The sequence below is a fragment of the Bos indicus genome, chromosome 1, assembly GCF_029378745.1.
Source record: "Bos indicus isolate NIAB-ARS_2022 breed Sahiwal x Tharparkar chromosome 1, NIAB-ARS_B.indTharparkar_mat_pri_1.0, whole genome shotgun sequence".
Taxonomy (NCBI): Eukaryota; Metazoa; Chordata; class Mammalia; order Artiodactyla; family Bovidae; genus Bos; species Bos indicus.
The window spans coordinates 100,524,796-100,543,116 of record NC_091760.1 but is presented as its reverse complement, the minus strand read 5'-3'; the positions used below and the strand labels follow the sequence as shown (position 1 = coordinate 100,543,116).

The window sequence follows — 18,321 nt, the reverse complement described above, 5'->3', positions numbered from 1 at the left end:
TTTAGTTCTTCTTCACTTTCTGACATTAGGGTGGTATCATCTCACTCACCTAGAGCCAGACATCCTGTAATGTGAAGCCAAGTGGGCCTTAGGAAGCACCACTATGAACAAAGCTAGTGGAGATGATGGAATTCCAGTTGAGCTATTTCAAATCCTAAAAGATGATGCTATGAAAGTGCTCCACTCAATATGCCAGCAAATTTGGAAAACTCAGCAGTGGCCACAGGGTCAGTTTTCATTCCAATCCCAAAGAAAGGCAATGCCAAAGAATGCTCAAACTACCGCACAATTGCACTCATCTCACATGCCACTAAAGTAATGCTCAAAATTCTCCAAGCCAGGCTTCAACAACACATGAACCATGAACTTACAGATGTTCAAGTTGAATTTAGAAAAGGCAGAGGAACCAGAGATCAAATTGCCAACATCCGCTGGATCATCAAAAAAGCAAAAGAGTTCCAGAAAAATATCTATTTTTGCTTTATTGACTATGCCAAAGCCTTTGACTGTGTGGATCACAATAAACTGTGGAAAATTATGAAAGAGATGGGAATACCAGACCACCTGACTTGCCTCTTGAGAAATCTGTATGCAGGTTAGGAAGCAACAGTTAGAACTGGACATGGAACAACAAACTGGTTCCAAATAGGAAAAGGAGTATGTCAAGGCTGTATATTGTCACCGTGCTTATTTAACTTATATGCAGAGTACATCATGAAAAATTCTGGGCTAGATGAAGCACAAGCTGGAATCAAGATTGCTGGGAGAAATATCAATAACCTTAGATATGCAGATGACACCCTCCTTATGGCAGAAAGTGAAAAAGAACTAAAGATCCTCTTGATGAAAGTGAAAGAAGAGAGTGAAAAAGTTGGCTTAAAGCTCAACATTCAGAAAACTAATATCATGGCATCTGGTCCCATCACTTCATGACAAATAGATGGGGAAACAGTGGAAACAGTGACAGACTTTATTTTGGGGGGCTCCCAAAACATTAAAAGACACTTACTCCGTGGAAGAAAAGTTATGACCAACCTAGACAGTATATTAAAAAGCAGAGACATTACTTTGCCAACAAAGATCTATCTAGTCAAAGCCATAGTTTTCCCAGTAGTCCTGTGTGGATGTGATAGTTGAAGTATAAAGAAAGCTGAGCGCTGAAGAATTGATGCCTTTGAACTGTGGTGTTGGAGAAAACTCTTGAGAGTCCCTTGGACTGCAAGGAGATCCAACCAGTCCATCCTAAAGGAAATCAGTCCTGAATATCCATTGGAAGTACAGATGCTGAAGCTGAAACTTCAATACCTTTGCCACCTGCTGTGAAGAACTGACTCATTTGAAGAGACCCTGATGCTGGGAAAGATTTGAAGGCAGGAGGAGAAGGGGACTGCAGAGGCTGAGATGTTGGATGGCATCACCGACTCAATGGACATGAGTTCGACTAAACTCCGGGAGTTGTTGATGGACAGGGAGGCCTGGAGTGCTGCAGTCCATGGGGTCACAAAGAGTCAGACATGATTGAGCAACTGAACTGAGCATGGCCCTGCACATCAGAGCAAGACCGTTTCCCCCTCAGTCAGTCTCTCCCATCAAGAAGCTTCCACACGCCTCTTATCCTTCTCCATCAGAGGGCAGACAGACTGAAAAGAACCATATAATTATTAGGATCACAAAAATCCAAAACTCTGAGCATTCCAAATACTGGCAAGAATGTGAAGAACAGTAAGACTCATTAATTGTTGGTGACAATGAAAAGTGATAAAGTCAATTTGAAAGAGAGTTTGGTGGTTTCTTACAAAATTAAATATATTTCTCACCACATGATCCAACAACTGTGCTCCTTGTTATTTACCTAAATAAGTTAAAAACTTATGTCTAAACAAAAACTCACATATGGATTTTTGTAGCAGTTTTATTCACAATCACCACAACTTGAACACAACCAAGATGTCCTTTAATAAGTTAACATATAAATAAGTTGTGGTACATCCAGACAATGGAATCCTATTCAGCAATAAAAATAAGTGAGCCATCAAGCCACAAAAACACATGGGGACACCTTTAAATGCATTTTATTAAGTAAAAGAAGTCAATCTGAAAAGACTTGTATGATTTCAGCTATAACCATCTCGAAAAGGCAAAACTGGAGAGTAAAGAGATCTGTGGTTGCTAAGGGTTAGGAAGGAGTGTTGTTTGAAAAGGCACAGCACAGAGGATTTTTATGGCAAAGTTTGTGCAAATTTTATACAAAGTTTTTATAAACTTTATATTATTCTATAATGTTGGTTACAAGTCATTATACATTTGTCCAAACCCACAGAATGTACACCACCAACAGAGAACCTTAAAGTAACCTGGGGACTCCCAGTAAAAATGATACATAACAAAGGTACTACTCTGGTTTGGGATGCTGGTAGTGGAAGAAGCTATGAGTTTGTGGAGGCTGAGAGTATATGGAGACTCTGTACTTCCTGCTGAATTTTCCTATGAACCTGAAACAGCTTTAAAAAATAAAGTCTATTTAAATAAATCAAGAATCTTTAAAGTAACACTTAATGGCCATTTGTATTTAGCATTTTCCCAAACACAGTTGTAACACCATGCTCCAGGAAGGTTAAAAATAGCTTATGGCCTAGACTTGGAGCCCTGCAAAGGCCTAAATTCCCGTATGGATATAGTTCATGGTCATATGATTTAGAAGCTTAGTAGCCAAAGATGTTAAAATCAGCAGGATTATCTTAAATCACTGTTCTCTACCATCTGCTACCCAATGAAAAGGTAATCATCAGTTTTACTATGAGTTATTTTAAGTAATGATCTCTGGTCTCTCTCAAATTCTTCACATAAGAAATATTTATTGGTTTTTCTGAAAATCTAAGTAGATAAAATAAAATCCTAAATAGATAAAAGCTGATTAGAAATCATCTAATTCCTATATTTTAGTTTTGGTAAATGAGACTTAAGAAAGGAAGTGATATGTTCAAGGTCACACAATGATTTAAGGCAGAAATGAAAACAAAATCTGATTCCCAGGCCAGGATACTTTGCTATGACTGTCTTTAAAATGATCTCAGCATCTGGGAATTAAAACCAGACATTAGTACATACACAGTATTCTAATCTATAGATCCCCAGGGTACAACTAGTGATAACAATGTAGCTATATAAAGAGATGATTTGTATTGGTTTGGTTTTATCACTTATGTGAAACTTTACAACTCAAATATTTTGGGAAAAGAAATAGTGCAAGGGAGAACAAAGTAAAGCATGCCAATCAGACTTCTGTCCGAAGAGCCCAGCCATGTAAACTTTTAACTGATAGCTCAGGTATAACTTTCAGAGTAGTTTTATATTGGCTGTTTTTTTTCTCTGAATACAAATACCATTATCCATTAACTAAAAAGAATATTTGATAGAAAGTTACATATTTTCAACCAATGTTCTGAGTATCAAATTTTCTGGGTTTAAAATGAACAGCAAAATAGGCAAACCTTTATATAATCTGCAATACTTATTGATTTTATTAAATTACTTATATTCACTGTTAATAATATTAAGCAAAAATGAAAAAAGTTACCTTTTGAGTTGTCTTTACAAGAAAAAGAGTTGTTACTCAGATGAAGGTGGAAGAGGTCAGATTTTCTGTTGGTAAATACATGATGTTGATGGATGTCATTTTCATACAGAAAAGCATTCTGATAATCACGAAATGTGTGACTTTCATGTTTAGGGACAAACAAGAGAATATAGTTGAAAGAAATTATACATAAAAATGTTAAAACACTCAGCTTATTGAAATAAATATAGTAATTTACTTATTATTATAAATTAATAATTTAAATTATAAATAAATAAAAATAAATTATAAATAAAATTTAAAACAGCTTATTAAACTAAATATAGTAAAACCTTAAGGAAATAAGGTTATTCACATTAATTTAATACTTTTCTCAACATACTGTAGATGCATTCTAAAACAGCAAGTACCTTAACGGTATTATGAATTTAAAAGAAATAGGCAACTGGAACAAACCTGATTTAGCTGCAAATTTTTCATTGAAAGTTTCTTTTTTAAAAAATAGTCTAAAGTAAGTTTAATTTCTTATGGTCTTTCTTCTAAAAATGAAGAGATATCTTTCAATCTCATCAAGCTGATGAAAATAAGATTTTATTGCTTAAATAAACTTTTTATTTGTTCATCATGACTATATGGGTTCAAAAGCCTTATGTGGTATTTATATCTCAATTTTAATGATGATTACCATATACAAGCATAGTTAAAATTGAACAACACTTTCTATGAGTTGAATTTAATAATACTTGATATTATGTAAGCTCTACATGGTAGTGGGTGGGTTAGTCACTAATTCGTGTCTGACTCTTTGTGACCCCATGGAATGTAACTGCCAGGCTCCTCTGTCCACTGGATTTTCCAGGTGAGAATACTGGAGTGAGTTGCCATTTCCTTCACTAGGTGATCTACTCCACACAGAGAGGGAAGCGGCATTTCCTGTTTGGCAGCTGATCTCCTGCATTGCAGTCTGATTCATTACTGCTGAGCCCACCAGGGAAGCTGCAAGCTCTACATAGTACCACCATAAAAACTCATGGATTATGCTTGACCAAAAAGGTTCTTTTGTCACTTATGATCCTTTATGATTTTTCTAGAAAAGAAGCTCTATGGGCACCTCCAAACCCAATATGCAAAACTATTGCCAAACCATAATCAGTAACTCTCTCTGTCTTGTCTAACATGGAGGTCAAGGGAAAGGCTTGTGATAAAATATACGAAAGAAGCAAATTAGAGAGTAGAAATGCTGTACTTCCTTGGTTTACAGTAGTGCGTATAAGTATAAACCTCTTACCTACTGACCAGAATCTGGTTGTCTCCTGCCAAAAGCACATTTGCTGCTAGATATCTGGGTCTATGTGTCCAAAGTGAAAGTGAAAGTTGCTCAGTCCTGTTCAACTCTTTGCGACCCCATGGACTGTAGCCTGCCAGGCTCCTGTGTCCATGAAATTCTCCAGGCCAGAATACTTTCAGGCCCAAGGGCATCACTTAGGCCCACTGCTGTTCCAAAATACTGACAGGGGCCTAAGGTGATCTGAACATATAAACAAAGAATCGGTGTAGGGGCTACCTAATAGAAGCTTCATTCTGCTGTTTACCCAACTTAACACTTTGCAGTCAAAACACCTGAAATCCTAGCCAAGGTTTCAACAGCAGAGAGGACTTGGAATAATTTATATATTACTAGTAGATACAACAAGATGTCATTTTTCATTCAAAATGACAAAATTTTTTTTTAAGTTACAACCTGAATCATTATAATTCATTTATTTATCACACAGTAAAATCTAACTAAGAAGTAATCTATAGTTTGGAGGCTTTTTTTTTTGTCTCTCAACCTAATCATTAGTATACATTTTTATTTAGGGTTCATAACAAACTGAAGTAAGCAAAATCCAAAGAGTATCTTTGCAGAAAGTAAGAAAGTTTATATGAAATATATAAGACTTGGTCAGTCACTTCAAATAATGACAATTCCTAAATTCTGAAAGCATCTATTAAATAATCCAGATGTTAGGTAAAGCATAAACATATGATTATAGATAATTTTCTAATTATTGAATGCTGATAAATATTAGTAATATTGTGTGCTATGCTCAGTCACGTCTGACTCTCTGCAACCCCATGAACTACAGCCCTCCAGGCTCTTCTGTCCATGGAATTTCCCAAGCAACAGTAGTGGAATGGGTTGCCATTTCCTTCTGCAGGAGATCTTCCCGACCCAGGGCTTGAACCTATGTCTCCTGCATCCCCTGCACTGCAGACAGATTCTTTACCACTGAGCCACCAGGAAAGCCCAGTAATACTGTACCCAAATTTAAAGACGGCTTAAGTAAAATATATTCTAACATTAAATTCATATGCTTTTTATGTTGTGAACTTCTCAAAAGATAGGAAATTTTTTGTGAGTGTTTAGGGAGAGGGTGGGAAGATTTGGGAGAATGGCAATGAAACATATAAAATATCATGTAGGAAACAAGTTGCCAGTCCAGGTTCGATGCATGATGCTGGATGCTTGGGGCTGGTGCACTGGGACGGCCCAGAGGGATGGTATGGGGAGGGAGGAGGGAGGAGGGTTCGGGATGGGGAGCGCATGTATACCTGCGGAGGATTCATTTTGATATTTGGCAAAACTAATACAATTATGTAAAGTTTAAAAATAAAATAAAATTGGAAGAAAAAAAAAAAAATAAAGGAAATGAAGCCACTAAAAAAAAAAAAAAAAAAAGATAGGAAATTTTTTGTGAGTGTTTAACAAGCATCAAAAGTGAATTAGAAATATCTTACCTTTGTGAACTGTCTGCATCTGCTAACTCAACTTTATAAGGCACGGCATTTCCTGGTTCTTCAAATTCCACTTCATAAGTCTTCTTAAACGGATGTTGTATAATATTAGTATGTTCAGCTAATTTATGATACATTAACCAGCTAACTTATTCACAGCATTTAGAGAATTTTTCTTCTCACAAAAAATGTCATAAACTCACTGACTATATGCCATAGAACATGAATTCCAAGAGAACTAAACAAATTCAACAGATAATTGTTGAGGGCTTTTGCTGTATAGTTCATCTTATCACCACTACTATCACACCCAAAGCCAAACATAACAACTTAGATTTTATTTTGTAACTACAAAGCGCCAAGTGAAGTGCGAGTGTTAGTCATTCAGTTGTATCCGACTCTTTGCAACCTCATGGAGTTCAGGCTCCTCTGTCCATGGGATTTCCCAGGCAAGAATACTGGAGTGGATTGCTATTTCCTTCTCCAGGGGATCTTTCCAACCAGGGTTCAAACACAGGTCTCTTGCATTGCAGACAGATTCTTTACCACTGAGCCACCAGGGAAGCCCTCAGTGCCAAGTAGATGTTTTTAGTTTTCTGACCAGCATGTCATAAGCTTACTCTATGCCGCAACAATTTAATGAAGAGCAGCCACAAATATACATGCATGTATGTTCTCCAAGCCAGGCTTCAGCAATATGTGAACCGTGAACTTCCTGATGTTCAAGCTGGTTTTAGAAAAGGCAGAGGAACCAGAGATCAAATTGCCAACATCCGCTGGATCATCAAAAAAGCAAGAGAGTTCCAGAAAAACATCTATTTCTGCTGTATTGACTATGACAAAGCCTTTGACTGTGTGGATCACAATAAACTGTAGAAAATTCTGAAAGAGATGGGAATACCAGACCACCTGATCTGCCTCTTGAGAAATCTGTATGCAGGTCAGGAAGCAACAGTTAGAACTGGACATGGAACAGACTGGTTCCAAATAAGAAAAGGAGTACGTCAAGGCTGTATATTGTCACCCTGTTTATTTAACTTATATGCAGAGTACATCATGAAAAAAGCTGGACTGGAAGAAACACAAACTGGAATCAAGATTTCCGGGAGACATATCAATAACCTCAGATATGCAGATGACACCACCCTATGGCAGAAAGTGAAGAGGAACTCAAAAGCCTCTTGATGAAAGTGAAAGTAGAGACTGAAAAAGTTGGCTTAAAGCTCAACATTCAGAAAACGAAGATCATGGCATCTGGTCCCATCACTTCATGGGAGATAGATGGGGAAACAGTGGAAACAGTGTCAGACTTTATTTTTCTGGGCTCCAAAATCACTACAGATGGTGACTGCAGCCATGAAATTAAAAGATGCTTACTCCTTGGAAGGAAAGTTATGACCAACCTAGATAGCATATTCAAAAGCAGAGACATTACTTTGCCAACAAAGGTTCGTCTAGTCAAGGCTATGGTTTTCCTGTGGTCATGTATGGATGTAAGAGTTGGACTGTGAAGAAGGCTGAGCGCCGAAGAATTGATGCTTTTGAACTGTGGTGTTGGAGAAGACTCTTGAGAGTCCCTTGGACTGCAAGGAGATCCAACCAGTCCATTCTGAAGGAGATCAGCCCTGGGATTTCTTTGGAAGGACTGATGCTAAAGCTGAAACTCCAGTACTTTGGCCACCTCATGCGAAGAGTTGACTCATTGGAAAAGACTCTGATGCTGGGAGGGATTGGGGGCAGGAGGAGAAGGGGACAACAGAGAATGAGATGGCTGGATGGCATCGCTGACTTGATGGACGTGAGTCTGAGCGAACTCCGGGAGTTGGTGATGGACAGGGAGGCCTGGTGTGCTGCGATTCATGGGGTCGCAAAGAGTCCGACACGACTGGGCGACTGATCTGATCTGGTCTTATCTGACGTGTTAATTTGTTCAGAATCTTCAATTTATCCAAAGCAGAAATAAATATGTTACTAGGCATACACACACACACACGCACACTGCAGAAGCTATTAACCTAAAGAAGAAAGTAGTATGTCAAAAAGTACTTCCTCTATTGTATTTCTTCACTATGACAACCATAGAAAGAGCAATATTGAGGACAGTGGGTATCTTCTGTTACTAGAGGATGAGAAAGTCAGAAATGCATTCATCCTGGAGCTGGAGCTATGACTTACTCTGTCTCCAGCTGATTTTACTTGGTGTTTTCCAGAGGCTTATATTCAAGTTATTATTATACTAAATCCATTAAATCTTAAAACTCTTTTCCCTTTAAATAAAAAGTATTAAATGACATTCAACAAACTAAATGCATAAAAATTTTATTAAATAAATATCATATAATGAGAATAATCTTTGTTTAAAAGCATGATAACGTAGAAAACTAAATACTGGGTTGGTCAAAAAGTTCTTCTGGGAACAAACCTTTTGGCCACTCAATAAAATAAACATTAAACACCATCTCTATAAGTTAGAAGATTGAAATATCTTCTTATCTCCCATACTATGACACAATATAAATTTAGCTCACAAATTTACTGTTTACATTAAAATAATAGTCTGTTGTATTCCTACCAGCATATTTAAGTTAAAACACTTGTAAATTTATACTATTAAACTATGCTTAATTATGAAAGATTATCTTGCTAAAAATAATATGTAGTTGGTAAGTACATATAATTTATGTGTTGTGAATTTCCTCTCTGTTAAGTAATATGAGTGGTCATTATGCACTTACATCATCCAGTTCAACTATTTTTAGAGATGGTTCAGGTCTCTCTATGTTTAATTCTTCTATTGGCAGAAAAAGAGCTGGGGGTTGTATCTTGATATCTTCAACTAGAAAATAAGATTAAAAATAATATCATCCAGAGTATAGCTTACCTGATAATTCATCTTCAAATAACATAGGCAACAATGGAAGAATGTTCTTCTGTGCAGCCACTCAAAGGTATAAACACTCTCAATTTTCCCAGCTCAAGTAAATTATTTAGCATTCAATTTTTAAATGAAGCTATTTAAAATAAAAGCTACATCTAGAGAATAAGAAGGAAAGTGTGTGTCATTCTGATCTAGAAATAGTGTACAGTGTAGTGAGAATGATACAGTAAAGGAAACCAAAAGAAGATGCTGATTAATGCTCAGTGTATATAAGTTGAAATAGTAAATTCAAAAATATCTCATCGAGGCTGAACTTACCATCACTATCTTCATCATTTTCATTCTGAGAACATTGTGCCTCACTAGTGGTTTTACTCTGAGGTGTGAAGGTGTCTGGTAGCATGTTCTGAAGTTGCTCCAGTGGAGTTCTACAAAACAAAAAGCAATTAAAAGCCTAAAGTACATTATCTAAAATTTCTTTGGATGAGATCTTAATTTATTTCACAAACAAATGAGTCTACAAAATTAATAAGGAAAATATAGCTATACCTCTAATTTACAGAAGAAATGTATAACTGCATAACATAATCTTAGTCTACTAAAACAATTTTGTAAATCAAATTAACATCACACAAGATTTTTAATTGCATATCCTACTGTTTTTCTGTTTAGGATTAAAATCAAAGTTATGATAGAATTCAGTGTTCTTGCAAAAAACACATGGAGTCCATGAAACATCACGCTGTTCAAAAAGCTAATTTACAAAGGTGTGCTGCATCTCACACAGGGAACTGAAGATATTTTTCTAAATGTCCACTAAGCCGACAGGGTGATAAAACAGGTTTCCACTCTATGAACATGAGGTGCTGTGGCTGAAGCATCTTTCACCTAATTAACAATGAGGTCTGATGTGGCCTGTCTCACATACAAGGCAATGAAGCATGGGAATCTTTAGAGGTCTTGTGCATTTGATCCCAAAGGATATTCCAAAGCAGTGGGGAAGGGAGTCACGTTTTAACTGAGAAAGTAAGTAGCTGCACATCTCTTCTAGATTATATAATGCTTGTGGAGTTCCACATATAAAAGTCAGGGCTTTCTTAATAATATCCACAGGTAACATCAATATTTAAAAAAAAATAAATGTTCCAAGCTATGTTCTAAACCATTTGGGGTACTGAATCTTAATAGGAATACTAAATAGGCATTATTATTATCTTAATTTGGTGAGAAAACTGAAGCACAAAGAAATTAACCAACTTGTTCAAAGTCATTCAGTGAGTAAATGCAGCAAAGAGAATTTGAATCCAAGCAGTCTGCCTCCCCAAGCCCATGTTCTTAATCATTTTGCTATATTGCCTCTCTCACAATTTGCAAAGACACCAAAAATTTAATGATCTCCTGGCAAATTGTGACTGTGAATTTTCCCAATATATGCAATGTATATGTCAGTACACTCCAAAATATTTATATATTATCCAGATTTGAAGAGCATGTCATGTTACATCCACAATTTAATTAAGTGATGGAAAATATTAGAGAGTAAAGGTCAAAGACAAACTGGCATCTGGCCACTGGAAACCTCTTTCCAGTTTGATGTGAAAATACTTTATAAAAATTCAATTATTGATACACATACATGTACTAATATCTATATACTCCTTCATGAAGTTAAAACATCAACTTTTAGGGGCAAAACTCTGAACCAAAGCCTTGTACAGTCCAGATAATAGAGTACTGGAGCTGAAGGGGCCCCTTAGATCTATTTCAAACTTAGTGTTTTGCAGGTGAGAAAATGTGGACCAAGAGAATTAAAGTGATTTGCCCATGAACAAACAACTAGCTAGTGAACAAACCAAGTCTGCACTCTGGATATTAAGACCTTAGCACCACTGCTTTGTTAAAAGATCATGCCACATAAATAAAAGACGACATACGCTTTAAAATAGGATTACCTCACCAGATTTTCCTTTTTTTAAAACTTAAACAAATGTATACCCAGCATTGACCAGTTCATTGGGGAAACTAAACTGACCAAATCATTCTTGAAATGAGTGTTCTAAATTTATTCTGTGAATCACTACAGGCCTGTTAGCCTCAGAATCACCAGAGAAAATCTTTTTTTAAATGCAAAGCCTCAGACAATCCTTAAAAACATTGATTTTTAGGTTTGCCTCAGACGATCCTTAAAAACACTGATTTGTCTGAGGTTGGGTAGAGAAATCAGCATTTTCACTTGCCCCCATACTTCTGATGATCAGCTAGACCTGAGAAGCACATATAATTAAAATAGGGGGGCTGGAGTAGAAATAGCAACTAATTGATAATATCCATCCTTAAAATACTGTAAATACAAATTGTATGATCCCTTTCATGAAACTTTCCTAGCATTTAAAAGATCCACTAGAAAAAAAGGAAAACTACACCAGTGGGACTTCATCAAGCTAAAAAGTTTCTGCACAGCAAAGGAAACATTGACGAAATGAAAATGAAAAGACAACCTATCAAATGAAAAAAGATATCTGTAAATCATATATTTAATAAGGAATTGACATTGAAAGTACACAAATGACTCATACAACTCACCAAAAAAAAAAAAAAAAACCAAACAACCCAATTTAAAATAGGCAGAGAATCTGAATAGACATTTTTCCAAACAAGACACACTGATGGCCAATAGATATATGAAAAGTTGCTCAACATCACTGATCATCAGGGAAACACAAATTGAAACCACAATGAGATACCATCTCAATGAGATATCACCTGCTAGAATGGCTATTGTCATTAAGAATAGAAAACAACAAATGCTGGAGAAGACAAGGAGAAATAAGAAACTTATACCCTGTTGGTGGGAATGAAAAACGGTGCACCTGCTATGGAAAACAGAATAGAACTACCATATGATTTACTTATTCCACTTCTGGATATTTATTTGAAGGAAATGAAAATATTAATTTTAAAAGGTATAACAGGAAGTACCAGTATATGTCCAAAGGATCATCTAACAGAGAGATCACTTATTCATCTAAACAGAAGACCTGAGCTATTACCCAAGAAAATGGAAGAGTGGTCCTGAAGTTATTTCAGAAATTATCAAGGCTATCCCTCCCATTGGGTTTCCCAGGTGGCTCACCAGTAGATAATTCAACTACCAAGGCAGGAGATGTGGGCTCGATCCAATCCCTGGGTCAGGAAAATCCCCTGGAGAAGGAAATGGCAACTCACTCCAGCGTTCTTGCCTGGGAAATCCGATGAACAGGGGAGCCTGGTGGGCTACAGTCCATGGGGTCACAACAGAATTAGACAAAACTTAGCAACTAAGTAATAAAAAATCCTTCCCATAACACAGAATCTCCAATGCAGTAATGTCCAGTAAAACCCTGAGGGTAAGGCTGCCCTTATGATCCCAGACTAGAACAGTCATAATTCCAGGCCAGGGGAATTACAACCATGTGACCCATCTCAGAGTCATCAGAGGAATGGGGCCACCCAAAGTCATGGGGATGGCAAAACAGGTAGAGCCACCCAGAACGTTGGGGGCCCAGCCCTTGCCACACAAGGCTCAAGGCAGCAGTACTGCCTCAGTGTGTCCAGAAGAGGGCTTTCCACCCAGTGGGCCTGGACAGCAGAGGACTGACAAAGGAAAATTCTCAAGAGTTAAGGTCTAACAGCATTGTCTTGTTAGGTTTCAGACTTGCTCAGGACTTGTTCCTTTTTTATTCCTAATTTCTCCCTTTGGAATAGGAATATCTATCCTATGCTTGTCCCACCTTTATATCTCAGAAGCACAGAACATATTTGATTACACAGATTCACAGTTAGAGAGAAATCTATCTCAGAATGAATCATGCATTGAATCTCACCCACATCTGATTCAGATGATATTTAGATAAGATTTTAGAATTAAGAGTAGAATTTTGAGGTGACAGTGGGACGACTTAAGACGTTGGAGTCTATTGGGACAGAATGAAAATATTCTTTAAATGGGAAGGTCATAAACTGTGGAAGGCCAAGAGCAGAAAGCTCTGTTCTGAATGTCTGTGTCCCCACAAAATTTGTACATTGAAACTCTAACCTCCAAAGTGATGGTACTAGGTAGTGAGCATTTGGGGGGCGATTTGTTCAAGACAGTAGACGCCTCATGAATGGGATTAGTGCCCTTATAAAAGAAACCCAAGAGAGACCTCTCACCCCTTCTGCCCTTTGAGGACACAGTGAGAAGACAACCCAGTCACCAAGTCTGCTGGCACTTTGATCTTGGACTTCCCAGCCTTAAGAACTGTGAAAAACAAACATCTTTATAAGCCACCCAGTCTATGCTATTCTAATAGCATGAACAGACCACGACATTCGTATTAAGGCAAGAGTGATTTTATAGCAGAGAATATTGGTGAGCCCCACATCAACTATGTGTTCAAGGTTAACAATCTGGTGATGAGATCTACCGACAGTACAGTCATGTGATATCATGCAGTAAGAAAGGCACCTCCTCTCTCATTCTTCCTCAAAATGTATAACCTCAATCTTATTATGAAAAAACAGGAGCCAGACCCACAGTGAGTATATTCTATGAAACACCTGACAAGTACTCATGTCCATATCATGCAAGACAAGGAAAGAGCAAGGAGTTGCAATGGAGAAGGAGATAGGACAAAACTGCACTCTGAGACCCTAAATTGACTCCTGCAACAGAATAAGGATGTTAGTGAAAAACTGCTGAAATTCAAATAAAGTGTGTAGTTTAGTGATTCATATTGTACCAGTGTTAATTTTTTGGTATTGATATATGCTGTGATTATATAAGATGTTGCCATTAGGGAATGCTGAATGGATGATATGTAGAAATTCTTCATACTGCTTTGTAACTCTTAATTGCATGCCTTATTTCAAAATAAGAAAATTGAAAGAAAAGGAATACATCCATGAAAAACAGTTGAAGGGATATGGTAATCTGTCAAATAAAAGCTTCAAAAAAGGCATGAAGACTGATTTTTAAAATATGAATTTAAATATGATTTGAAATATGATGTGAATTTTAAATATGATTTTAAAATAGGAAAGGATATCATTAAGAGGAGAAAGTCAATTTGGTCTGTACTGTATATTGTCACCCTGCTTATTTAACTTCTATGCAAAGTACATCATGAGAAACGCTGGGCTGGAAGAAGCACAAGCTGGAATCAAGAGTGCCGGGAGAAATATCAATAACGTCAGATATGCAGATGACACCACCCTTACGGCAGAAAGTGAAGAGGAACTCAAAAGCCTCTTGATGAAAGTGAAAAAGGAGACTGAAAAAGTTGGCTTAAAGCTCAACATTCAGAAAAAGAAGATCATGGCATCTGGTCCCATCACTTCATGGGATATAGATGGGGAAACAGTGGAAACAGTGGAAACAATGTCAGACTTTATTTTTTGGGGGCTCCAAAATCACGGCAGATGGTGATTGCAGCCATGAAATTAAAAGATGCTTACTCCTTGGAAGGAAAGTTATGACCAACCAAGATAGTATATTCAAAAGCAGAGACATTACTTTGCCAACAAAGGTCAAGGCTATGGTTTTTCCAGTGGTCATGTATGGATGTAAGAGTTGGACTGTGAAGAAAGCTGAGCACTGAAGAATTGATGCTTTTGAACTGTGGTGTTGGAGAAGACTCTTGAGAGTCCCTTGGACTGCAAGGAGATCCAACCAGTCCATTCTGAAGGAGATCAGCCCTGGGATTTCTTTGGAAGGAATGATGCTAAAGCTGAAACTCCAGTACTTTGGCCACCTCATGTGAAGAGGCTGACTCATTGGAAAAGACTCTGATGCTGGGAGGGATTGGGGGCAGGAGGAGAAGGGGACGACAGAGGATGAAATGGCTGGATGGCATCACCGACTCAATGGACGTGAGTTTGAGTGAACTCTGGGAGTTGGTGATGGACAGGGAGGCCTGGCGTGCTGCAATTCATGGGGTCACAAAGAGTCAGATACGAGTGAGTGACTGAACTGAACTGAACTGGACTGAACTGGTTTAACTGGCAGAATTGGGCCCAAGTTTAGCAACTAATCAGAAAAAAGTGACAGTTCACTAGGAGATATTATAGCAGGCAGAATGTTCCAAAGATGGAGGGAGCCATCTCAGGAGATGGTTTTGCATTACTGGAAGTGAAACAAGAGTTTGAAAACCACTCTTCTGGTATATTCTAGACATGTTTTCTAACACCTTACATGCCAAAATGCGGTTCAGAGACTAGCATTATCCATAATAATATCACATTGGAGCTGTTAGAAATTCAGAAATGCAAGATCTCAGGCTTGGCCCATACCTACTGAAGAAGAATCTATGCTTTGCCATAGTCTCTAGCTGACTCACAGGCAAGTGTGAGTCTCACTGCTACAGGGCAAACCAAGCTCCTGGCCTTTAAAGGTACCTCCCGCTATGGTTCTTATATCATGGTAAAATTATGAACGACTCCAACATGTACCCAATCGTTTTGGTTTGATATTTAATAGTTTAACTTTCGAAAAATTTATGAAATGGTGCAGTTAATGATACAGTTTTTGAATAAAATACATTTGAATACTATTAATAAAACTATAAAATTAAAAGTCTGGTTAACTTAAAAGTACTTTCAAAGTTTCTGAAGAGTATAGCCTCAAAAATCACCTTTCAAAGTAAGCTTTCATGTATTGCATTATTTTTGCTATTTTTTAAAAACTATGTACTGTAGTTGTGCCTTTTTTTCCCCACATACATATTTTCAGTTAGACAGACCCTAAATCAATCATGCATTATATACATAAATTGAATTAAAATTCTTATCAGTATGGTAGAAGCTTCACAGGGACTTAATATTGTTTTAAAATTATTTACACAGATGTAAAGTACATAAATAACACTGCTACAAAAAAAAGCATGTCACACAAGAAAGAAACAGAAATAGCTTTTACATTTCTTATTGATAATGCAAAAAAAAAAAAAATCAGAAAATACCTTCTATGTTTTTTAAGCCATAATTTTTCCATGTAGGATAGACTATCTTCCTTAAATTCAATAGTAAGTGGTTCTGTCCAAATTTTCAGATTAGTTTGTACTTCACATTCTTCCAATGAATCTTAAAAAAAAACCATAATATGCATAATTAATATAACCTAGGATACAAATTACCATATCTCTCAAGATACAGAGCTCATCATTTTTGAGGCAAAGGTGCCTTGATATTTGTCTATACAATCAATAGTTCTAGGCTTAAATGCTGTAAAAATGCCAAATATTAGTGATGTATTATATTTTTATAGTTTTCTTCAATAATTTCTTGGGAAAGAAGTCTTATGATTCAGAATGTTTTTAAAGCAGCTAATTATTTTACACAACAAAGATAAAAACACATAGATTCATTATATATTCTATAAAGGCATACACACAGAAAGGCATGTATTACAGCCACTGACAATAATATTTACACATTATGGGAAATAGAAAATAAATAACTCAGAATGGCACCTGGAGGAGACAACTGTCCTCATGAATTTATATCTACATGGCAATTTACTTCCAGATGCTTAGGATGTTTCTGAAGTACTACTAAATTAAAAGCACCATTCAGACATATTTAAAACTGATGGAGATTTCTGGGAAAAAAAAAAAAAAAACAAGAGCAGTGTAAATCCAGATTTTCTCATCTCTCCACCCTCCTAAATATTAGACCCTTCTCCAAACTGACCATAATAGCAGGAAAAATCTTGGAGAAAATAGAGAAGCAGTAAAGAGGGAAACAATTATTCTTTCATAGACTGAAACTACAGAATAATCCAAAGTGCATACTGCAGGTTTTAATAAATAGCTTTTAGAAGCAGCCAAATGCCAACTATGAAAATAAACCAAAAGAATGTGTCATTTACTCCCGCTCTTCCCACAGTATAGAAGAGTGCTGAATAAAGCAATTAGAAGGTGTACTTTGCCAACAAAGCTCTGTATAGTCAATGCTATGGTTTTTCCTGTAGTTATGTACAGATGTGAGAGTTGGACCATAAAGGCTGAGAAAGTGAAAGTCACTGAAAAGTGAAAGTGAAAGTCACTCAGTCCTGTCTGATAAAGAAGGCTGAGCACCAAAGAATTGATGCTTTTGAACTGTGGTGTTGGAGAAGACCCGAGAGTCCCTTGGACTGCAAGATCAAATCAGTCAATGCTAAAGGAAATCAGTCCTGAATATTCATTGGAAGGATTGATGCTGAAACTAAAGCTCCAATACTTAGAGCTTAAAGTCTCCAATACTTAAAGCTCCAATACTTAAAGCTATAAAGTCGTCACCTTATACGAAGAGACGACTCATTGGAAAAGACCCTGATGCTGGGAAACATTGAAGGCAGGAGGAGAAGGGGACGACAGAGGATAAGATGATTGGATGGCATCACTGATTCAATGGACATGAATGTGAGCAAACTCCAGGAGACAGTGAAAGACAGGGAAGCCTGGCATGCTGCAGTCCATGGGGTCGCAAATAGTCGGGCACAACTGAACAACTGAGAAGCACCACCAGGATACATGAACTAAAAGAGCAGGAGTCAAGGAGAACAAGTCATAGGAGAAAGAAAAGCCCTCCACTGTGAGTCCTCCTTTTCATGAGGAAAAAAAAAAAAAAAAAAATCCCAACAGGAAAGCTGAAAGTAAAACAATGAGGACTTTTTTTTTTTTTTTTCTGGCCAAGTCAAGCCACTGACTTGAGCGATAATCCCCAAGTTTAGGAGGGTGATGAGGAGGAAGGAGATGAAGCAGCTGGCCTGTGCCCCACTCTCCTCCCATCAACAATGGCACATTCCCAGGAAATAAGATGGCAGGTGGCCTGGGTTAACTTGATTGTGAATATGCTAACTAGACCTTCTGGCACTTTTCACTTTCATGCATTGGAGAAGGAAATGGCAACCCACTCCAGTGTTCTTGGCTGGAGAATCTCAGGGACGGCGGAGCCTGGTGGGCTGCTGTCTATGGGGTCGCACAGAGTCGGACACAACTGAAGCGACTTAGCAGTAGCAGCAGACTTTCTGGCAAATGGATTAATGATATTTTCTAGAAAGAGTCTTTAGCTATGTAATGCATTAAGCAGG

At 37.2% G+C, this 18,321-nt stretch overlaps 1 protein-coding gene across 8 annotated transcripts in view; it reads right to left on the bottom strand.

Annotated features, from left to right (window-relative positions):
• ZBBX (zinc finger B-box domain containing) overlaps nt 1–18,321 on the bottom strand; it is a 124,966-nt gene that overhangs the window by 29,025 nt on the left and 77,620 nt on the right. For 7 of the 8 annotated variants that reach the window (XM_070792218.1, XM_070792223.1, XM_070792227.1 and 4 more), the window contains 5 exons: nt 16,211–16,331; nt 9,552–9,661; nt 9,091–9,191; nt 6,359–6,441; nt 3,578–3,717 (listed from right to left, as the gene is read on the bottom strand). In XM_070792218.1, the coding sequence (XP_070648319.1) occupies nt 3,578–3,717; nt 6,359–6,441; nt 9,091–9,191; nt 9,552–9,661; nt 16,211–16,331 (555 nt within the window). The remainder of the gene's footprint in view (nt 1–3,577; nt 3,718–6,358; nt 6,442–9,090; nt 9,192–9,551; nt 9,662–16,210; nt 16,332–18,321) is intronic. The other variant, XM_070792221.1, reaches the window with a different exon arrangement.